We start from the raw sequence: 25,075 nt of genomic DNA, 5'->3' as shown, positions 1-25,075 counted from the left end.
TATTTAACTTTTACAAAATAAGCTTAATTTGAAGTATAATATATTTACAGAAGAGTGTATGACTCACAAGTGTTACTAGTATATATTGATGTTTAATACCATTTACTTGCTCCCTTTCTTTGTTATGTTAATTATACACAGACATACACAGTAAAATATTACTCAGCCTCAAAAAAGAGGAAAATTCTGCCATTTGTGACAACATAAATGAATCTTGAGAGCATTATGCTAAGGGTAATAATTCAGACAGAATCAATTTACTATATGATATCACTTATTTGGAGAAATAAAAAAAGAATTTGAACTGATATGCATAGAAAGTATATGGTGGTGGCCAGGGACTAAGGGATGGGAGAAATAGGGATAAGTTCATGAAAGGGTACAGACTTTTAGTTATAAGATGAATAAGATTTGAGCATCCGATGTATAAACATGGTGACTATCATTGATAATACTGTTTTTTGTAATTGAAATTTGATATTAGAATAGAACTTGTTTTCTCACCAAAAAGAAAAAAAAAAGGTAAATATATGAGGTCATGAAGGTTTTAATTAACTCAGTGGTGTGCATCCTTTCACAATGCATACATATATTAAATCATCATGTAGTACACATTAAATATAATTTTATGTGTCAACTATACTTTATAGGAAGAAAGTGTTAAATAATAAAGAAAAATAGTTTTTCAAACATGTAAAAATCATGTACTTGCTTTCATATATGCATATAAAATACCATGCACACATATATATTTTTGTGTATATATGTACAAAAATACAATATAGATTACACTTGTATATAGCACCTATTGTATTCCAGGCAGTATTTAGTGCTATTATATTTATTTAATCCACTTAACAAACTTTAGGTGTTCTTATTAAACTCCTTTTATGCATGAGGAAACTGAGGGATAGAGTATAATTAACCTGCCAAAGATCATACAACTAGAAAGTGGTGGAGCTATGCTCTTAACCCACACAGTCTAATTCCAGTCTTGTTAGATATTATTCTAGTTCACTTGGGAGGTAGCACATAATGTCAACCTGTATGAAAACAAGTAAATGTAATAATCATAGCAAGAAATTTAGTGGGGTATTTTGGAAAAAAGAAAGTTCCTAAAATCAATAGCTCCAACATGCCAGAATATTAAAGACACAATTTAGGAACAATACACTTAATAAGACTGTACTAATTGAATTATGCACAAACATGAATGCAATCAAGTAAAGAGTCTTACTTTTAAAGCATTTTTAGAATATTGAAAAAATTCATTATTCCATAGAAACATTATCATTCAGACTCTACTTTCTGGATATGATAAAAAAAAACATTAGAAATAAAAGAATAAATGTAGCCCGGATATTTCACAAATTTACAGATAAAATCATACTTAAAAGTATTAAATTTTTAAAATCAGTAAAATTATGAAACATTTATAATGAAAATTTAAAATATAGCATGTAAGATGCAACTAGACTGGCAATTAAATGAATATTTATATCAGAATTACATTTATTGAAATGTAAAGAAAGTTTAAAAATAAGTTAGAAAATCATTTGGCCCACTCATTTTCTTTCCTTTCTCCTTTATTCCCTTTCACTATGTTTTATATTCCCCAAGTGAATGAGACCATATAATGTTTGTCCTTCTCTGATTGACTTATTTCACTCAGCATAATACCCTCCAGTTCCATTCACGTCGAAGCAAATAGTGGGTATTTGTCGTTTCTAATGGCTCAAGAATTTTGGAAAGGAGCAAGAGAAAATGCCCAAAAAGATAGAGAAGTTTGGAAATTCAGTAAAACCAGAATTTGATAGAAAACCCAGACCAGAGAACATACACAAATAGAGATCATTTTTAAAAAATATCTATGGGGATACTAGTAAATAGACAACTTTAAGTCTCAGTGGTCAAGATGAAAAAATAAGGAGTACAAATAACAGAATTAGAAATATTTTTAAAGATTTACCTGTAGTTGAAGAGGGTTTAACTATTATAAGAAAATGTTTTGAATAATGTTCTGAATAACTAATGATAATACTTTTGAAAGCTTTAATGAAATAAGAAATATTCTAAAAAACTACTATTTGAAATTATTTAAACAGGATTAGAACTCTGAACATATCAATAGTCACTAAAATTACTGATAAAAAATCAATAAAATGTGAATAAATTAAATAGTTTAAGAAGAGAAAAAAATGTTCACTTTCTAAAGCTATTTCTCACAATGGAAAAAAGAAAGTGTATGACATTTTTTAAACATCGTATAACATTAGCATTTGAATGAGGTGAAAGTGTAGGGAAAACTGCATGCTAGTCTTACTGTGAATCTAGATACAAAACTTCTAAGTAAATTATCATGAAATTGTATCTGCCAATACATTAAAAACTCAGTCTTGAAGAAGTTCATTTTATTCAGTAATTACAAGGATGATTCAATATTTGAAAATCTAATAGTGAAAAAGTCAGTAAATGGCAACATTATGACCTAAGTCTGGTTGCTAGCTTCTTCCCAAATAAATCCTGAAAAAGTTAGAAGTAAATTATGGATCTTAGAACTGTCATATCCAGTATTAGAAACCCTTAGAGGATGGGACATATGGGTGGCTCAGTGGTTGAATGTCTGCCATCAGCTCAGAACGTGATCCTGGACTCCCAGGATTGATTCCCACATCAGGCTCCTCACAGGGAGCCTGCATCTCCCTCCTCTGCCTTTCTCTCTGTGTCGTTCATGAATAAATAAAATCTTAAAAAAAAAGAAACCCTTAGAAGAATTAAGACTCTTTGACTGATTGGATGTATGTTAATAGTTTGGGGAAAAAATTTCAGTGTTGCTCTTGACACTTTCCTCGCATTTTCTTGTGTTGAGCACGCTCATTCTCAAGTTACCTAGTTGCAACAGCACAGTTAGATATAATTGAGATTAATTTAAACTTTAAATGTTGAAAACTAAAATTACACTTTTTCAAGTGTCCATAGAGACATTTATTAAAATTATTCTGAGCACCTAAGTGGCTCAGTCAATTAAATGTCTGCCTTCAGTTCAGTTCACGATCCCAGGGTCCTGGCATCCAGCCCCACATCTGGCTCCCTGCTCACTTGGGAGCCTACTTCTCCCTCTCCTCCTGCCTGTACTCTCTTTTTATCTCTGTCTCTCTCAAATAAATAAAACCTTCAAAAAATTATTGTATATTATATCCAAAGGAGCCTTATATATTTCTCATAGAAATAATGAATACCTTGAACTGTTGGATGCTAATACAGTGAAATAAGAAATTAATAATAAATATAGGAAACCAAGCACTTCAATCCAAATGAATAGTTTAAAAGTCTTAGGTAAAAAATATAAACACATACTTTCAGAATATTTAAAGCATCATAGGACAGCCCCGGGTGGTTCAGTGGTTTGGCGCCACCTTCAGCCCAGGGCCTGATCCTGGAGACCCGGGATCGAGTTCCATGTCAGTCTCCCTGCATGAAGCCTGCTTCTCCCTCTGCCTGTGTCTCTGCCTCTCTCTCTTTCTCTGTGTCTCTCATGAATGAATAAATAAAATCTTAAAAAAATAAAGCATCATAAAAATGCAAAAGTAAGGAGTCATATGGATGAGATGTGACTAAAGCAATACTCAGATTAATGATAGCTTTAATCAGTTATATTTCAGAACTAGCCAAAAGTAAAGATAAACAACTTATGCTTTCAGCTGAGTAAATGTCATTAAATATATGATAAATTTAAAATTTTAAAAATTTTCTACACATGTTCAGACATATACAAATATATATGTGTGCATATACACATAATACACACATGTATATGTGTGTGCATATATATATATATATATATATATATAATTACTGAAAGTAAAAATGTTGCATTGGAATGCTAATCAACAAAACTTTAGAGATTATCTCTGAAGAGTTAAAAAGGGAGATATACTAGGTGGTTAGCTGTAACAACTTTGACTCTATTGATAATATTTTATATTTTAAAATAAATGATACCTTACACAGGTGATTATATATTTTTAATATTCTAAATATATACTGATAATTTAAGATCATTAGAATAAATGTGTCATAAGAATACATTAAGTTTTGAATTAATATGGTTCATTTTCTAGAGTCAGGTTTCATGCTCTGAGATTCAAAGCATATATGGTCAATCAATCTTTTTTGGTAGCCGAGCTGATATTAAGACCCAAAACTGGGAGGGGGGGGGTCTTACTTGACTAATTTGGGGAAATTTATGCTATCTATTTGATATAATTTATATGGTACATCATTCATAAATAAACTACCTACGGACAATTCTGAGCATTTCAGTTCAGGACAGATGGCATTAGGGTCAGTAAATGTAACAGAAAGAGACTATATATATAATGTTTTGGCTCAGCAGTTCTTTTTTTTTTTTTTTTTAGCGGTTCTTAATATATTCTCATACACATTGTGAAACAACAGACAAGAGTCTCACTTCTTGCTCCTATGGATAAAGGATAATATGTGCACGCAAGAATACAAGATTATGTTTCCTTGAATGGTTGTTTGTAAACATTAATTTCCCTATCAAATTGAATTTTATAGATTTCACATTTTAATATGGAAGAAAATAAAATAAATGTTATTCAATAAGAATGTATAACATTTTATTTTACTATTACATATATGTTAAGGACTATTTATTTATTTATTTATTTATTTATTTTTTGAGAGAGAGAAAGAGAGAGCGCAAGGATGGGGAGCATCAGGCAGAGGGAGAAGCAGGCTCTTTGCTTAGCAGGGAGCCTAAGGTGGGGATCAATATCAGGACCTTGGGATCCTGACCTGATCCAAAGGCAGGCGCTGCCTCCACTTCTTATGGTCCACCCTTATGATTTCCATTATTAGGAATTAAATTTCTGTCTATTATATGAGTACATAAATATAAATATTTTATATATAACCTTTTTCTATTTGTATAAATGGAATCATGCAATCCACATCGTATCAATTCTTTCATTCAAAAAAATGTCTGTGAGATTCATTCATGTTGTTGTATGGATCAGTAGCCTAATAATTATCTTTGCTGTATTTTACTTTATGCATAAGATAAAAAACATCAATTTTTTGTTGATGGAATTTTTATTGTGTATATTTCAGATTTTTTGAGTAATATTGTTATAAATATTATGTACATATCTAATTCACACAGAAGTATGAATTTCATATGTGTATATAACTAAGAGAGGAGATTTCTGTGTCATGGAGTATGCAATGATTATTTTAGATAAATCATGAAAAACAGTTTTCTAAAATGATTGGTTCTGTTTATTATCCCACCAACCATTATCAGCATTGCTCCAGATCCCTGTCAAAACTTAGTATTGACTAATTTTTGTTGTTGTTGTTGTTTCTGGTCCTTCTGGTGACATTTCTTTGTACTTTTAATTTTTATTGCATTTTATTGATAAATGAAGAGATTAAAATATCTTCTCCCAGGTAAATAGCTTCTCCCAGACTGTGGCTTGCTTTTTCACTATCTTATTGTGTTCTGTGATGAATGAAAGTTTTTAATTCTAATGTTCAATTTATCAGTTACTTCTTTAATGATTAGTATAAATTATTACCTGTTCAGGAATTCTTTACTTATCCTAAGTTCCTGAAAATGTTTTTCTGCATTTTTTTTCCTGAAACTTGTTTGTTTTCTTTTTGTATGTAGTGTATTGTATCACTTAAAGTTTGCCAGAGTGTTGAATTCAGGACTGCATGGCAAGGGTACCTCTGCCAGGACAGTTTGGCTTTGCTAAAGAGAGTCCCTTCCTTTAGGAATCTAGCACCTTACAGCATGTTACCTGAGTATAAATGCAAAGAAGTACAGAAAACCAAGGGAAACTGCACAATTAGAGGATAAAGGACAAGGAAGTGGGGATATAGCAACTGGGGCCATTAAAGCACTCAGTATACCATAGTCATTTCTTAGATCCTGAATACTCATTTTTCTTCTAACTGCAATATGAAAGAAATTTAAAATTTTACTGTCTTTTAAGGTACACAGACAAATCATCCAATTAGAGTATCAAGCTTAAAGACTTGACTATCATCAAGTCCAAATGGGTTTTCTTGGAAGTTACTCTTATTGATCAGGAGACCTATAAAATTAAAAGATAAGTTATCTGCTTTCCACATAACTAATGGACAATGGTTTTATTATTTATCTTCTAGAGACTCTGCCATCTACAAAGGGAAAGAATTGGAAGTATATAGTTCTAGTCTGTAGTAGTTATAAAATCCAGCTGCATGAGGGATGCTAGGTTCTACTACACTGGAGTTGGGTTAGCTTGATCTGAGCTCCAGCACTCTTCCTAGGAGCAACTTCATAGGCCATTGTTCTCCATGGTTCTTGGGTCAGACCTCTGAGAGTCATTCCTGTTCTATCACAGTGAGGTGTTAATTCCAGGGATATGTACATATGTCAAAGCTTAGCAAATTGTAGAACTTAAATATGTCCATTGTATATCAATAAAGTCATTAAATATGGGTGAAAAAATAAGTGAACTGCCACAATATGCAGTAATATATATGAATCATGAAAACATAATGGAGTAAAGATGTAAATCTTGAAACACCACAGAATCTATGCACAATTATTATAAAGCTTAAAAACAACTAAAGCTAAGAAGCTTATTGTTTTAGATAATGGCTTTTTTTTTCATTTATCTTAAACATTTTTTGGTGTTTATTTAAATGAATATGTGAACTGCAAGTTGTAATACAATTATGTCTTAACAGATACCATTATAAAAAGACTTCATATCATCCAATCCTGTTTGACTTGTTAAATGCTTTATACTTTTGAAGGGCACAGAGTGTCATTTCCATTTTTTATTTGAATGTCTTTTTTTGTTGTTGTTCTACCTTTATTTATTTTTATATTTTTAAATTTAAATTCAGTTAATTAACATATAGTGTATTACTAGTTTCAAAGGTAGAGTTCAGTGATTCATCAGTTTTATATAATACCCATTCTCATTACATCCTGTGCCCTCCTTAATGCCCATCATCCAGTTACCCCATCCTTTTTCCCCTCAGTTTGTTTCTTATAATTAAGAGTCTCTTATGGTTTGTGTTTAAATGATGTACTCCCAAGTATTCCTTATTTTTTTTTAGTTCAACAATTAATTACTTGTATGTTGCATATATTTTTGCATTTAGCAAATATTATTCAAAAGATAAAAGAATACAATATGTAAGTTAATCAGTAATATGGGGCAGATTGTCATAATTACTGTTGAGCAATGAGCTGCTTTTGGACTTTAGGAAAGGTAAGAGATGTGCCTCAAAACATTAATGATGATGGTGGCAGTGATATATTATTATACATAAACCACATTCGTAAGAGGTGGTATATCATTTGAGAATCATATTTGAATATATCACTCTAATACTATCTAATTGATTTGTCTGTATTAGTAGATACAGATCTTAAATATATGACATTGTAAACTCAAAGTTCTTTTTTGATTTGAAGTCAATGAATTTGCTTTCAGGCAAATCTATAGTCTACATATTTTTATTCTCAAGGCTCTTCATATTATATCATTGAAACACCTTAAATATAAGATATATTAAAGACATAATAAAAATAGATCACTAAGAATTAACTATTAATAGTCTTTTCAAAACTGAATGGTGTAAAACAGTGAATTAATCTATCCATATTAATTCAAAAATGCTACTGTTACAGGCAGGAATTTTTAAAATTTTAATTTAAAGATAGAATCACCTTGCTAAATTCTTTAATTCCATTTAAGGTATTTTAATAAAGAACATTATTTGTATGGTGTACCACAGGATAGAAGCATCTGGTGTTTATGCATTTTCTGCTAAATCACAGATGACTAATTATTTTCCATGTGTCAGGAAAAAAAATTGATTAATCACCCATCCTTGTTAGCCTAATGTTCTGCAACTAAGATCTGTTCTTTTGAGCCTTCAACCTCTTTTGTACATTTTTGGCCTTAACTGCAAAGGTATTTATTTCCATATTTTTCAAAAATTTCTTCAAGTAGGTTTGCTTCTAGATACTTCTAGAATTTTTGTTTCGAGATGAATTTTTATAAATGTCATTGGACAGGCCCATAGAAATACTGTTATGATTGTGATTGTTTGAACATGGTTTAATTTGGAAAAATTTGATATGTATATTGCTCCATCGCTGTTTCTACATGCCAAAAATATCCTCCAACTTATTTATGGCTTTGTACGTGTTTCAGTTAGATCTTGTAGTTTTCAAGATTTATTTATTTATTTATTTATTTATTTATTTATTTGAGCGACAGTGAGAGAGAGAGAGAGAGCGAGAGTATGAGCAGAGGGAGGGACAGAGGAGAGAACCTCAAGAAAACTGTGCTGAGTGTGGAGTGGTTCTGGGGCTGGTCCCACAATCCCAAGATCACTTACAACCCACACTGAAACCTAGAGTTGGATGCTTAACCAACTGAGCCACACAGGCACTCCTTCATTGTGTAGTTTTTATATATTTTTGCTATTTGTATAGAATCTTTATGTAGGGGGGGAGGAGCAAGATGTCGGAAGAGTAGGGTCCCCAAATCACCTGTCTCCACCAAACTACCTAGAAAACCTTCAAATTATCCTGAAAATCTATGAATTCGGCCTGAGATTTAAAGAGAGACCAGCTGGAATGCTACAGTGAGAAGAGTTCGCGCTTCTACCAAGGTAGGAAGACGGGGAAAAAGAAATAAAGGAACAAAGGCCTCCGAGGGGGAGGGGCCCGCGAGGAGCCGGGCTGAGGCCGGGGCGAGTGTCCCCAGGACAGGAGAGCCCCGTCCCGGAGGAGCAGGAGCTGCACCGACCTTCCCGGGCGGAAAGGGGCTCCAGGGAGGTGGAGCAGGACCCAGGAGGGCGGGGATGCCCTCGGGCTCCCGGGGACAGTAACAGCAACTGCGCGCCCAGGAGAGTGCGCCGAGCTCCCTAAGGGCTGCAGCGCGCACGGCGGGACCCGGCGGGACTGGAGCAGCTCGGGGGGCTCGGGCGGCGGCTCCGCGGAGGGGGCTGCGTGGCCCCGGGAGCAGCTCGTGGGGGCTCGGGCAGAGGAAGAGGCTCCGTGCGGAGGGGGCTGCGCGGTTCCAGGAGCAGCTCGGAGGGGCTCGGGCGGCGGCTCCACGGAGGGGGCTGCGCGGCCCGGGAGCGCGAATCCACCAGCGCAGGCTCCGGAGCACAGGGCGCCGGGACACAGCCCAGGATCCGGCCTCCCCCGGGACAGGCAGAGGCCGGGAGGGCCCAGGACAGCGAGGACGCTCCTGCCCCAGCTGAGCACATCAGCGGCCCCGCCCCGGAGCCTCCAGGCCCTGCAGACGGAGTTCCTGCCGGAGCTGAATCCAGGTTTCCAGAGCTGCCCCGCCACTGGGGCTGTTCCTCCTGCGGCCTCACGGGGTGAACAACCCCCACCGAGCCCTGCACCAGGCAGGGGCACAGCAGCTCCCCCAACTGCTAACACCTGAAAATCAGCACAACAGGCCCCTCCCCCAGAACACCAGCTAGACGGACAACTTCCAGGAGAAGCCAAGGGACTTAAAGTACACAGAATCAGAAGATACTCCCCGGTGGTTCTTTTTTTGTTTGTTTGTTTTTGTTTTTGTTTTTGTTTTTGTTTTGTTTTGCTTTTTGATTTGTTTCCTTCCCCCACCCCCTTTTTTTTCTCCTTTCTTTTTCTTTCTCTTTTTCTTCTTTTTTTTTTTTTTTTTGTTTTTTTTTTTCTTTTTCTTCCCTTTTTTTTTTCTCTTTCTCTTTTCTTTCCTTCTTTCTCTCCTCTCTTTTTCTCTTTTTCCCAATACAACTTGCTTTTGGCCACTCTGCACTGAGCAAAATGACTAGAAGGAAAACCTCACCTCAAAAGAAAGAATCAGAAACAGTCCTCTCTCCCACAGAGTTACAAAATCTGGATTACAATTCAATGTCAGAAAGCCAATTCAGAAGCACTATTATACAGCTACTGGTGGCTCTAGAAAAAAGTATAAAGGACTCAAGAGACTTCATGACTGCAGAATTTAGAGCTAATCAGGCAGAAATTAAAAATCAATTGAATGAGATGCAATCCAAACTAGAAGTCCTAACGACGAGGGTTAACGAGGTGGAAGAACGAGTGAGTGACCTAGAAGACAAGTTGATAGCAAAGAGGGAAACTGAGGAAAAAAGAGACAAACAATTAAAAGACCATGAAGATAGATTAAGGGAAATAAACGACAGCCTGAGGAAGAAAAACCTACGTTTAATTGGGGTTCCCGAGGGCGCCGAAAGGGACAGAGGGCCAGAATATGTATTTGAACAAATTCTAGCTGAAAACTTTCCTAATCTGGGAAGGGAAACAGGCATTCAGATCCAGGAGATAGAGAGATCCCCCCCGAAAATCAATAAAAACCGTTCAACACCTCGACATTTAATTGTGAAGCTTGCAAATTCCAAAGATAAAGAGAAGATCCTTAAAGCAGCAAGAGACAAGAAATCCCTGACTTTTATGGGGAGGAGTATTAGGGTAACAGCAGACCTCTCCACAGAGACCTGGCAGGCCAGAAAGGGCTGGCAGGATATATTCAGGGTCCTAAATGAGAAGAACATGCAACCAAGAATACTTTATCCAGCAAGGCTCTCATTCAGAATGGAAGGAGAGATAAAGAGCTTCCAAGACAGGCAGCAACTAAAAGAATATGTGACCTCCAAACCAGCTCTGCAAGAAATTTTAAGGGGGCCTCTTAAAATTCCCCTTTAAGAAGAAGTTCAGTGGAACAGTCCACAAAAACAAAGACTGAATAGATATCATGATGACACTAAACTCATATCTCTCAATAGTAACTCTGAATGTGAACGGGCTTAATGACCCCATCAAAAGGCGCAGGGTTTCAGACTGGATAAAAAAGCAGGACCCATCTATTTGCTGTCTACAAGAGACTCATTTTAGACAGAAGGACACCTACAGCCTGAAAATAAAAGGTTGGAGAACCATTTACCATTCGAATGGTCCTCAAAAGAAAGCAGGGGTAGCCATCCTTATATCAGATAAACTAAAATTTACCCCAAAGACTGTAGTGAGAGATGAAGAGGGACACTATATCATACTTAAAGGATCTATTCAACAAGAGGACTTAACAATCCTCAATATATATGCTCCGAATGTGGGAGCTGCCAAATATATAAATCAATTATTAACCAAAGTGAAGAAATACTTAGATAATAATACACTTATACTTGGTGACTTCAATCTAGCTCTTTCTATACTCGATAGGTCTTCTAAGCAAAACATCTCCAAAGAAACGAGAGCTTTAAATGATACACTGGACCAGATGGATTTCACAGATATCTACAGAACTTTACATCCAAACTCAACTGAATACACATTCTTCTCAAGCGCACATGGAACTTTCTCCAGAATAGACCACATATTGGGTCACAAATCGGGTCTGAACCGATACCAAAAGATTGGGATTGTCCCCTGCATATTCTCGGACCATAATGCCTTGAAATTAGAACTAAATCACAACAAGAAGTTTGGAAGGACCTCAAACACGTGGAGGTTAAGGACCATCCTGCTAAAAGATAAAAGGGTCAACCAGGAAATTAAGGAAGAATTAAAAAGATTCATGGAAACTAATGAGAATGAAGATACAACCGTTCAAAATCTTTGGGATGCAGCAAAAGCAGTCCTAAGGGGGAAATACATCGCAATACAAGCATCCATTCAAAAACTGGAAAGAACTCAAATACAAAAGCTAACCTCACACATAAAGGAGCTAGAGAAAAAACAGCAAATAGATCCTACACCCAAGAGAAGAAGGGAGCTAATAAAGATTCGAGCAGAACTCAACGAAATCGAGACCAGAAGAACTGTGGAACAGATCAACAGAACCAGGAGTTGGTTCTTTGAAAGAATTAATAAGATAGATAAACCATTAGCCAGCCTTATTAAAAAGAAGAGAGAGAAGACTCAAATTAATAAAATCATGAATGAGAAAGGAGAGATCACTACCAACACCAAGGAAATACAAACGATTTTAAAAACATATTATGAACAGCTATACGCCAATAAATTAGGCAATCTAGAAGAAATGGACGCATTCCTGGAAAGCCACAAACTACCAAAACTGGAACAGGAAGAAATAGAAAACCTGAACAGGCCAATAACCAGGGAGGAAATTGAAGCAGTCATCAAAAACCTCCCAAGACACAAGAGTCCAGGGCCAGATGGCTTCCCAGGAGAATTTTATCAAACGTTTAAAGAAGAAATCATACCTATTCTCCTAAAGCTGTTTGGAAAGATAGAAAGAGATGGAGTACTTCCAAATTCGTTCTATGAAGCCAGCATCACCTTAATTCCAAAGCCAGACAAAGACCCCGCCAAAAAGGAGAATTACAGACCAATATCCCTGATGAACATGGATGCAAAAATTCTCAACAAGATACTGGCCAATAGGATCCAACAGTACATTAAGAAAATTATTCACCATGACCAAGTAGGATTTATCCCTGGGACACAAGGCTGGTTCAACACCCGTAAAACAATCAATGTGATTCATCATATCAGCAAGAGAAAAACCAAGAACCATATGATCCTCTCATTGGATGCAGAGAAAGCATTTGACAAAATACAGCATCCATTCCTGATCAAAACTCTTCAGAGTGTAGGGATAGAGGGAACATTCCTCGACATCTTAAAAGCCATCTATGAAAAGCCCACAGCAAATATCATTCTCAAGGGGGAAGCACTGGGAGCCTTTCCCCTAAGATCAGGAACAAGACAGGAATGTCCACTCTCACCACTGCTATTCAACATAGTACTGGAAGTCCTAGCCTCAGCAGTCAGACAACAAAAAGACATTAAAGGCATTCAAATTGGCAAAGAAGAAGTCAAACTCTCCCTCTTCGCCGATGACATGATACTCTACATAGAAAACCCAAAAGTCTCCACCCCAAGATTGGTAGAACTCATACAGCAATTCGGTAGCGTGGCAGGATACAAAATCAATGCCCAGAAGTCAGTGGCATTTCTATACACTAACAATGAGACTGAAGAAAGAGAAATTAAGGAGTCAATCCCATTTACAATTGCACCCAAAAGCATAAGATACCTAGGAATAAACCTCACCAAAGATGTAAAGGATCTATACCCTCAAAACTATAGAACACTTCTGAAAGAAATTGAGGAAGACACAAAGAGATGGAAAAATATTCCATGCTCATGGATTGGCAGAATTAATATTGTGAAAATGTCAATGTTACCCAGGGCAATATACACGTTTAATGCAATCCCTATCAAAATACCATGGACTTTCTTCAGAGAGTTAGAACAAATTATTTTAAGATTTGTGTGGAATCAGAAAAGACCCCGAATAGCCAGGGGAATTTTAAAAAAGAAAACCATATCTGGGGGCATCACAATGCCAGATTTCAGGTTGTACTACAAAGCTGTGGTCATCAAGACAGTGTGGTACTGGCACAAAAACAGACACATAGATCAGTGGAACAGAATAGAGAATCCAGAAGTGGACCCTGAACTTTATGGGCAACTAATATTCGATAAAGGAGGAAAGACTATCCATTGGAAGAAAGACAGTCTCTTCAATAAATGGTGCTGGGAAAATTGGACATCCACATGCAGAAGAATGAAACTAGACCACTCTCTTTCACCATACACAAAGATAAACTCAAAATGGATGAAAGATCTAAATGTGAGACAAGATTCCATCAAAATCCTAGAGAAGAACACAGGCAACACCCTTTTTGAACTCGGCCATAGTAACTTCTTGCAAGATACATCCACGAAGGCAAAAGAAACAAAAGCAAAAATGAACTATTGGGACTTCATCAAGATAAGAAGCTTTTGCACAGCAAAGGATACAGTCAACAAAACTAAAAGACAACCTACAGAATGGGAGAAGATATTTGCAAATGACCTATCAGATAAAGGGCTAGTTTCCAAGATCTATAAAGAACTTATTAAACTCAACACCAAAGAAACAAACAATCCAATCATGAAATGGGCAAAAGACATGAAGAGAAATCTCACAGAGGAAGACATAGACATGGCCAACATGCATATGAGAAAATGCTCTGCATCACTTGCCATCAGGGAAATACAAATCAAAACTACAATGAGATACCACCTCACACCAGTGAGAATGGGGAAAATTAACAAGGCAGGAAACAACAAATGTTGGAGAGGATGCGGAGAAAAGGGAACCCTCTTACACTGTTGGTGGGAATGTGAACTGGTGCAGCCACTCTGGAAAACTGTGTGGAGGTTCCTCAAACAGTTAAAAATATACCTGCCCTACGACCCAGCAATTGCACTGTTGGGGATTTACCCCAAAGATACAAATGCAATGAAACGCCGGGACACCTGCACCCCGATGTTTCTAGCAGCAATGGCCACGATAGCCAAACTGTGGAAGGAGCCTCGGTGTCCATCGAAAGATGAATGGATAAAGAAGATGTGGTTTATATATACAATGGAATATTACTCAGCTATTAGAAATGACAAATACCCACCATTTGCTTCAACGTGGATGGAACTGGAGGGTATTATGCTGAGTGAAGTAAGTCAGTCAGTGAAGGACAAACATTATATGTTCTCATTCATTTGGGGAATATAAATAATAGTGAAAGGGAAAATAAGGGAAGGGAGAAGAAATGTGTGGGAAATATCAGAAAGGGAGACAGAACGTAAAGACTGCTAACTCTGGGAAACGAACTAGGGGTGGTAGAAGGGGAGGAGGGCGGGGGGTGGGAGTGAATGGGTGACGGGCACTGGGGGTTATTCTGTATGTTAGTAAATTGAACACCAATAAAAAAAAAAAAAAAAAAAGAATCTTTATGTAATTGTTTCTAAATTCTTTTTTCTAATATATGGAGTTTTTCTAAAGTCGTTTTTCTACTATTTTCTAATATATAATATATATGTTTTATAACATATATTTATATATAATAAGTTCTAATATATGGAAAATATATTTTTCTAATATATATAATATAATATATTGTTTCTAAATTCTTTTTTGTAATATATAGAGAAATTATTTGTTATTGTATAATCTTTAAATGATGTTGATATTGCCTGATTTGGGGCAAGAGAAAGTTTAAAAATGAAATACAGAAATAAATTTTAGCTTAACTTCTTTGAAAGGAACTAGCTTTCAGAATTTTCTTTTTTTTAATTTCTTCTCTGTTTTATAGTGCCTTCCAAAGGATTTGGAAGAACCAGTGTTTCCCTAATGATCCTTTTCCCCTTTCTCATTCAGAATAATTTATAACACATTCCACAATTCACTGTACTCTTATTGGGGGATTTGTTTTCCAATCTGTTTTATAAAATTAATGTTCAGAGAGCAAAGACAAATGGTTTAGACATTACTTGCAAACAGCAGAACAAGTTTATGGAAGATATGTTCACCAAGGCACTTTCTCCATTGTCAAAGCACACAGTTTTGACTGCCAGGAAGATTTTATAACTGTTTGGGACCATTGACTGTGTGTTATTCATTACGTATAATAATCATTGGAAATAATCATTGTAGTTACCATTTTTGTTTGTTTGTAGGTTATCAGACCACAAGAAACCACATCAAGACCAGACATAAGGACCAGAAATCCTGGATTCTGAAGTGGACACAGGTACTTGATAGGACTTAGGTTGGAATCCCTTGGGAAAATATATGTATGTGTAAGGGTTGTTGGTGGAGATTATGGTAGAGGTACTTAGTTTCTTTATAATAATTTCACTTTCTTTCACTTAATATTAAAAGAATTTATACATTTCACCTGGGCATGTCTTCTCTCAACTAAAGATTGCTTTTTTGTTGTTGTTGTATATAGGTAAGGTTTACAAATTGATGATTTGAATGATATTCATATACATTCTGAAATAATCACCACAATCAAGCTAGTTAGCAAATCTGCCACTTCACATACGTGTGTGTGTGTGTGTGTGTGTGTGTGTGTGTGTATGTGGTAAGAATACCTAGGATATACTCCCTTACCAAATTTCAAGTATAGGGTACAGTATTGTTACCTACAGTCACTATGCTATGTGCAGTAGGTCTCCAAAACTTCATCTTATATAACTGAAACTTGTATCCCTTGACCAATGCCTCTCCATTTCTCTCACTTCCCACATCCTGCTATCTACCATTATACTCTCTGCTTCTATGGTTATAACTATTTCAGATTCCATATATATCTGGGAGCATACAGTATTTATCTTTTTTTGCCTGAGTTATTTTAGTTAGAAGGATGTCCTCCAGAACCATCCATATTGTCACAAATGGCAGGATTTCCTTTTTTATTTAAGGCTGGATAATATTCCATTGTCTGTGTATATATACTTAATTTTCCTTATTGGTTTATCTGTTCATAGACGTTTAGGTTGTTTCCATGTCTTGCCTTCTTTGAATAATGCTATAATGAACAAAGGAGTACAGATATCTCTTTGAGTTGCTGGTTTTAATTCCTTTGACTAATATCCAGAAGTGGGATTGCTAGATCATATGGTAGTTCTATTTTTAATTTTTTGAAAAATTTAGCTACTGTTTTCCATAATAGTTGTGCCTATTTACATTCCCACTAACATGTACATATGTACATTATAGTATCATTGATTATATTCCTTATGCTGTACCTTTTATTTCAGTGACTTAATTCATTCTATTACTGGAAGCTTGTATCTCCTACTCCCCTATTTTGCCCACCTCTCCCCACTTCCATCCACTGACAACCATCAGTTTTTCCTCTGTATTTATGACTAATTTTGCGTTTTGTTTGTTTATTCACTTGTTTTGTCTTTTAGGTTCCACGTATGAGTGAAATCATGTGGTATTTATTTCTCTTGATTTGACTTATTTTACTTAGCATAATAATTGTAGATTCATTCATGTCATAATGACAAGATGTCATCATTTTTTTATAGCTATGTAATATTCCCCTGTGTGTGTGTGTGTGTGTGTATACACATCTTCCTTACCTGTTTGTCTACCAATGGACCTTTAGGCTGCTTCTATATTTTGGCTGTTGTAAATAATACTGCAATAAACATGGAGGTTCATATATCTTTTCAAACTAGTGTTTTTATTTATCCAATACTCAGTATTGGAATTATTGGATTAAATGCTATTTCTATGTTAGTTTTTTGAAGAACCTCCATACCATTTTCCACAGTGACTGTACCAGTTTACATTTACATCAGTAGTTGTGCAGAAGCTTTTTAACATGATGTAGTCCCACTTGTTTACTTTGCTTTGGTTATGGTATCATATCCAAAAATTGTGCCAAGACCAATATCAAAGAGCTTTTTCTGTATAATTTCTTCTAGGAGTCTTATAGCTTCCAATCTTACATTTAAGTCTCATCCATTTTGAGTTGATTTTTGTGTATGGTGTAAGATATTGGTTTGATTTCTTCCTTCCTTCCTTCCTTCCTTCCTTCCTTCCTTCCTTCCTTCCTTCCTTCCTCATGTGGAGATATCCAGTTTCTCCAACACCATTTATTAAAGAGGATGTCTTCCTCATTGTGTATTTTTGGTGCTTTCAAAGATTAGCTGCCAGTATATGCATCGGAAGACTGAATTTTAAAATCTCTCTTGCATCTAGATACAGCATTATGACTAAGTGTTGGTTACGGGACATGAGAGAAAGGTTTGTATACGACTTCTGATTCATGCTTATGAGAAGAGTTGTGTTGATCATTTCCTTCTCATTTCCTTCCCATTAGCTGAAATGTACAAGTCATATCATAAGCTATAATATACATATTAGGACATGATGTATTGAAACCAAACCTTGAGAATGGCTTGAGTAAAAGGACCGAAAGAGATTGGAATGTGAAATCCACATAGTATTTATGTATATTTTATACTTTTCATTGAGTGTAGTAGTATATATTATATAATCTATAAATAAATTGCAGATGTATTTAAAAAATAACTTACTGTTTGGGTGCACTTTTTAGCCCATGCCAAAACTTAGGTGCTAACACTTCAGTAGGGGGCACAATACCAGGGAAGCAGGAGAGAAGAGAACTTTAGAGTTCTAAAGGGAAGACAGGGAAGACAAAGAGCATATATTTAAGGGAGTGCATTATGGAACTGGCCACAGCTTCTGAACAGGTTAGCTAGTGGTCGATCTCACAAGAAGTCTTCACAGAAGCAAAGGAAACTACTGCATCTCTAGAAATAGTTAGGCAGAGGAGAGAATGGGAAATCATTTGTATACCAGTCTCACTCTTTTTTTTTAAAGAGTTGTTCTATGAGGCATAAGGTGCGCTCTTCTTCCAGATGATACTACCTGGCTCCTTCAAAGGAGTCTTGATCCTAGAGTGAGGCATAACCACATCCAGGGAGAGTGAAGGAGCTGGGTGTCTGTGATGGGTGGGATCTTGAGCAGTCTCTGCTGAAGCTAGCACCTGAGTAACAACAGAGAAGTCATGTGCCAGAGTGAGAGGAACTGAAATGTGGGCTGAGATGCTGTCTCTTAGTGTCTGTGAATAACTTGAGGGATTCGTTTAACAGATGAACAGTCCAGATGACTTACTCTCTATTATGAAACTGCCAACAAACCTCTTTGGAACCTTTCTCTAAAGATCCTTGTGGTTTATAAGAAAGCATTTAGTGCCCAACAATGTTCCTGAAGTGTTCACAGTAATTTTAAGCAGAGCATACTGGAAATAAAGGATTGAAAAATAGTCTAGAGACCAGGCCAGTAGATATGGACATTAGAAAGAGGTAAAGCCCTAATGAAAGACAAATACTAGTAGCTTCTCTTTAAGTACTCTAGATTTTTATAAGTAATCTTTGAAGAGCTTTAAGGTTAAGGGAATTTTTAAGCTGAAATATTTGAGAAGAATCTGCTGCCACTAGAGAAGCCTATGGACTTTTAATGAGTGAAAGAGCCCACGAAGCCCTGAGTGTCCAGGGAAGTCCCCTTCTGACTGTGGAGTGTGTGAGAGGCTCTGGTGATGCTTATGAAGGCAGCAGGCACTTAAAAGACACATTTAGATATATAGCAAACTTAAGTAGAAGACATCTTAAAGGGTTGAATTATCTTTTTTTTTTTCCTGTGCTGTACTCCACTGTAGGTTCAAAGTTCCTCCAAACCCCTATTAGGCCTGTAACAGGGAGCAATCTTCCTACATCTCAATGAATGACATGCTTTTACTTCTTTTTCCTGAAAATGTATAAATAATAGATAAATTCTTTTATAGGCTATGGTTTTGGATGAATTAAGTGGGTATTTGTCCAGTTCAACTAAAGCTACCTATCATTTTTTGGGGAAAAAATTAAGTGGATCAGTGGTTTAACTAAATTAAATTCACAACTTTTAGACATCGGAGAGAATTAAGTCTGCAACTTTTGCTATTGAAGTGAGTTTCAGGCTGTTTTAATTGTTTGGTTCTTTTACACATAATACTTTTAAAAATTCAAGATGCCTTCAGAACAACTACTTATAATATCTCAGAGGAATTAATGTAAATGATATGTATTAGCAGCAAAGACAAAATCCAGTATCTATTTTATGCATCTGCGCTTTTATAGAATACAGCACAGTGATTAAACAATATTACATGATCTGGTAATTTTTGTCCATATTTATAAGAAAGCTTATGGCTGTGTAAATTAGCCATGACTCTATTTTAGATATATGAGAATAAAGCATCATCTCACTAGTCCTTCATAGATATTGTATAATATAGCTATATATCTGTTGAATCACTCTGTGAATGCAGAATAATAGTCTTTGATGTTTAATACTTTTGGTTAAAATCCCATTTTTATAGTTCAAGAAATGTGTTTTGACCCATGCACTCTATGTACTGATTTATCTACTTCGCATCTAGTGAACCTAAAATAGTTTTAAAGGAGTTCTGTAGATGCCAGTGAACATCTGAAAGTATTTTATGACACCTATATTAAAAAAAGAATTCCCATTACAGGGGAGTTTAAATTGCCCAAACCATAAAAGGATTATTTTTCTAACAAGTGAACTAGTGTTCTGTTCCTTGTGTCCTTCCTGTATTCTAGGCTCTTTGGAGTAATACAGGATCAATTCTTCCAGTGCCCAGGCAATTAGCTCTTTGGCTGCAGTTCACCTGCTAGCTTGATATCCCGTCCTCTTATTAGATACTGGCACTTGAATTTCATCCAGCCTTGATAGGTCTTTGAGCTCAGTGTGGTATTTTTATATGAACTAGATTTTATCTCATTTAAAATTGCTCACTGACACACACAAATGGAGAAAGGCAAGAGGTCTTCAGCAGGAAGTCCAGTGTTCACTGTAGAGGTAAATGATCACTTTTTGAAGCCGCTCTTTGTTTTCCACAAAAATAATTTATATTACTTAAAGAGATTTTTCCTAAAAAATATGCTGTACTTTTAAAATATTGCTATAGACTGAATGCTTGTGTTCCCTCAAAATTACTATGTCAATGATAACTCCCAGTTTAATGGTATTGGAACTTTGGGAGGTGATTAGTTCATGAGGATGGAGCCTTCAGAAATGAGATTAGTGCCCTTATGAAAGAGATTTCAGAGAGCTCCCTTGCCTTTTGTGCTATGTGAAGACACAGAGAGAAGACAGCTGCCTATGAACCAGAAGTGGGCTCTCACCAGATACTGAATCTGCTGGTGCCTCGATCTTGGAATTATCAGCCTCCAGAACTGTGAGAAATTAACTTATGTTACTTATAAAGCCACTCAGACTGTGGCATTTCTGTTATAGCAGCCCAAATAGACTAAGACAAACATATTATTAGCAGGCTTAAAAATTTAAAGACTAGTTTTCTTCAAGAATATTGAGGAAATAATTTTAAAGCCTTTTCACAATATTCTGAGATCCCTCTTTTTCTAATATGAGGCAAACAGATATGGAGAGGGTAAGAACAGTATTTATTATCTATTTCATCAAACATAGAACACACTTGGTAAACAACAAATAAAAACTTAGCCTGACCATCCCCCCAAAATCATTCTGTTGTTATTTTACTCAGAGATGACAAGTCTCCTCAGACAGAGAAAATTTAACTTCTGGTAAGAACAATTGGGGTTCCAGCTGTAAATTCTGAGGTACATACATTATTGCTGTCTGTCCTAGAAGGCAGACACTAGGAGAAGAATATACTATAAATAGTATATGGAATATGTAATAGTTACTTGTATCCCCTTTTAATTTAGGATATTACTAAGTGGTTATTGAAAGCAATGTATGTTCGTGTTTGAAGAATAAAGGGAAACTAGATGTTAAATATACAAAATGTAGGTTCTTAAAAAACAAAACCTTGATTTTTAAAATTCATATTGAAAATTCAGTCTTTGTGAAGGATAGTCAAAACAGGTTTTTCAGTGTTTTTAGTACGTATAAGTTCTCTATGTACTACCCTTGATAAGAGGAATCAGTATTGGAAGTACCTCTAGATTATCTATTAAAAATGAATTCCATTAAAGCAAGTTAAAACAATTCATTTTTAATTCTGATATATATACCCAACATTTATTTCTTTTAAAGATTTTGTTTATTCATGAGAGACATGGAGAGAGAGAGGCAGAGACACAGGCAGAGGTAGAAGCAGGCTCCCCGTGGGGAGCCCAATTCAGGACTTGATCCCAGGACCCTGGGATCACACCCTGAACCAAAGGCAGATGCTCAACCACTGAGTTACCCAGGTCTCCCTATATACCCAACATTTAGATACACATACTGCTCTCATGCAGTTTAATCAGATTCATGTATTTGTATTTTTGTCAAGATTTTAACTTTAGCAATGTCAACAGTATCATGTAATATATGCTAAGCATGCAAATACATAGGTCATAATATTACCACAAACCTGTAATATATGACCTCAACGTGCATGTATTTGAATTAAAATGTTATGAATTGATTCACATTCATTAATATATGTTACCTTATATATATGTTGCTCACAAAGCAAATGTCTTGCGAATATTCAGTCACATTCTAATTTTGGATTCCTTAATTTTAGAAGTAAAGGAATTTCATCTCAGCAAATCAAATACTATGATTTATCTACATTTTTTGAATGATATACTAGTCGAGGAGGAATTACCATCTGTCATTTTATTTTAAACCCACTGTTCTCTCTCATGTACCAGTAGGTCAGTTCTATTTCTGGCAAGTGATAGGGATATTAAATAAATGGTGAAATATTCCAAAAATAATAGATTTGATGTCTTTATTTTATGATTATTTTTTACTCTTTTAGCAACATGATGTTTCAATTTAACAATTTCTCAATTGCTTTCTCTGTACAAAGCATGTGTTCAGTGCTGGGCCAAGCAAAGATAATTGAGTTAGGTTCTTCCCATAAGGAAACTTCTACCTTACAGGGGAGTTACACATGCTTCTGAATAGCTGTAATTACAGGCCTACCAAAGACACTGCCAAAATGGAAGCGGGAATCCATTGTGAAGGATGCCAGAGAAAAATAATTAATGATAACTCAGAATGTGAGTTGAAACTTTAATATTTTGTTACGTTTCAACCAGTGCCTATTTTTGTCAGTAAAATTTAAGCATATGTTACCCAGTTCAGAAATCTGTAATCTGTGAAATAAAATACAAGAAACACCCCAGAAAAATTTAGAATGATCAGTTTTCTGAACTCCACTTGGACATGTATCCTTCTCAAGTTTTATTAGCTAATTCTTCTATATGATTACGAGTCTTAATAGTTATCATTAAGCTTACAATTTATTTTCAGACACTGTTTATTTTTTATTTTTTATTTTTTTTAATTTTTATTTATTTATGATAGTCACAGAGAGAGAGAGAGAGAGGCAGAGACACAGGCAGAGGGAGAAGCAGGCTCCATGCACTGGGAGCCTGATGTGGGATTCGATCCTGGGTCTCCAGGATCGCGCCCTGGGCCAAAGGCAGGCGCCAAACCGCTGCGCCACCCAGGGATCCCATTTTCAGACACTGTTTAAACCCACATTATGTTAGTTTTTATTCCTTGGCTCATTACTTTTATTTGTCCTTATTTTATCAGTCAGCTTATCCTTATTTTATTTAATTTATTCTTTTAAAGATTTATTTCTTTATTTGAGAGAGAGAGAAAGTGCATGCATGTGAGAAGGAGGAGAGCCAGTGGGAGAGAGGGAGAGAATCTCTAGCAGACTTTTGGATGAACTGGGAGCTGGATGCAGAGCTTAATCTCATAACCCTGAGATCATGACCTGAGATGAAATCAAGAGTTAGATGTTCAACCTAGTGAGTCACCCAGGCACCCAATCCCTAGTTACTTTAAATAAAATAACATTACAATTGTCAGTTACAATCTTGTATCTTATTTTACACACTTTAAGATGATTATCTCAAGATATTTTTCAAATATTCATTTTATTTTAAGTATGATTTTAAACTTGCCAAATATACCCTGAAATTGGATCTCAAATTCTAATTAAAGTGAGATAAACTTATGTGACCTTAAAAAAACGTAGCGTAGGATGAAGTTGTTTCTTTCTTCTTATTTTAATTGAGAAGCAATATTCCACATGCCTGAATCTATATTTGTTTAATAGATTTTTATTACTGTTTAAAAGTATAATATCATTTACACAAAGTATATTCTACAGGTATTTCTATATACTATTCAACTAGGAAAATGCAATTATTTTATTAATTTGATATAATTCTTAATATGCTAGCAGTGTATAGTATATCTTGTTAAATCAGCAGATACAGCTATGGATAATATAATTACAGTGTAGCTATAAATATAAATGTTTAATTAGATGCATTTGCATTTAGGGAGATAGAGGATGTATAGTCATGGTAGTCATGGTGAGGTTTAGAATGCATTTTATCATTTTGTTACTAAACAACTTTATAAGGCTCTCCTAAAATGAAAGCTGGGTATTTATCTTTTTTGACAAAAAAGATGTTTTTATTCCTGAAGCTATCTTTATGGATAATTGAAATATTAAGTTTCAAAGACTTGTATTCAGTATGTTTATCAGTCATGGTCTCAGCTGGACAGCAAGTTAAAATTAGGATAATTGAAGGAGGGTTTAATAAAGGGACTTAATATAAAGTAGGCAAGTTATAAGAAAACTACATAAGAAAGCCAGAGCTCTCAGGCTACTAAGAGTGGTTGTTTTCCGCCCTGGCTCTTTCTGTTGAGCTTGGGAAGAGAGCATTTCTGGAACCTCAAAAGGAAGTAGAGAAGGCTAACTTGGAAACTAAAATTTCATTTGGTTGAGGGACAGAGCTAAACTGAAAGTAAAGGAGCAAGGGAATAAATTTCTACTATCTGTTCCCTTGGGTCTTCAGAAGGACTTCCCTATTGACTAAATGTAACCAGGAGCCAGAGTACCTCCTTTGATGTAGTTTATACAAGTTAATCGTCAGAGACCCAAGTGTAGGGTAAATCTGAGGGGCAAACAGAATATATCAGACTAAGTACATGCAGGAAACGAATTATTGGATTAAATAATTCACAGATAGTCTTTAGCCCATCAACATAATCAAAATAAAGTTTGTATCGCTAGGACAGAATTTATACCAGGCTAATTTACTCAGAGTAATGGACAAACAGAATCCAAAAGTAACGTTAATTTACTCTCCCCTAAAATCCATAATATTGTCTTAAAGTACAATGTACCATATTTGGTCTTAAGAACACATTTGAGCAAGTCATATGTGCTGACTGTCACCGTGCCTTCTGGCTGGAGCTGCCTTCTAATGCTAGAGTCTCCCGTGTTTTTTTCCTGCTCAGCTTTTCTTCTTAAAAATAAAATATTGTGCCAGCCAAATGGTGGAGTAGGCAGCTCTAAGCTCTCATCTCCCTCACAGAAACACTGAAAAGTAAGCAAAAATTATTCGGGGCACCTTTGCAGAACTCTGGAAAATGGCCAAAAGTGCAGAGCAACCAACTGAATAATGAATTAAGAGAAAAAGCAACTTCAGGGTCTCAGGTCGTGATCTCGGAGTCCTGGGATCGAGTCCCGCATTGGGCTCCCTGCAGAGAGTCTGCTTCTTCCTCTGCCTATGTCTGCTTCTCTTTCTGTGTCTCTTGTGAATAAACAA

General features: G+C 35.7%; 1 protein-coding gene across 10 annotated transcripts in view; it reads left to right on the top strand.

Annotated features, from left to right (window-relative positions):
• The window catches only part of LOC140620186 (zinc finger protein 385C-like), a 450,118-nt gene that overhangs the window by 211,187 nt on the left and 213,856 nt on the right, over positions 1-25,075 (top strand). For 6 of the 10 annotated variants that reach the window (XR_012019945.1, XR_012019942.1, XR_012019944.1 and 3 more), the window contains one exon: positions 15,584-15,657. Coding sequence is in view for 6 of the 10 variants with exons in the window: in XM_072804085.1 (XP_072660186.1) it covers positions 15,584-15,657 (74 nt within the window). In the remaining 4 variants the exon portion in view is untranslated. Of the gene's footprint in view, positions 1-15,583; positions 15,658-20,592; positions 20,782-25,075 lie in introns of those variants that run through there. The other 4 variants (XM_072804083.1, XM_072804081.1, XM_072804079.1 and 1 more) reach the window with 2 other exon arrangements.

The sequence above is a fragment of the Canis lupus genome, chromosome 28 (assembly GCF_048164855.1).
Source record: "Canis lupus baileyi chromosome 28, mCanLup2.hap1, whole genome shotgun sequence".
NCBI lineage: Eukaryota > Metazoa > Chordata > Mammalia > Carnivora > Canidae > Canis > Canis lupus.
This window is presented reverse-complemented; position numbering and strand designations above follow the sequence as displayed.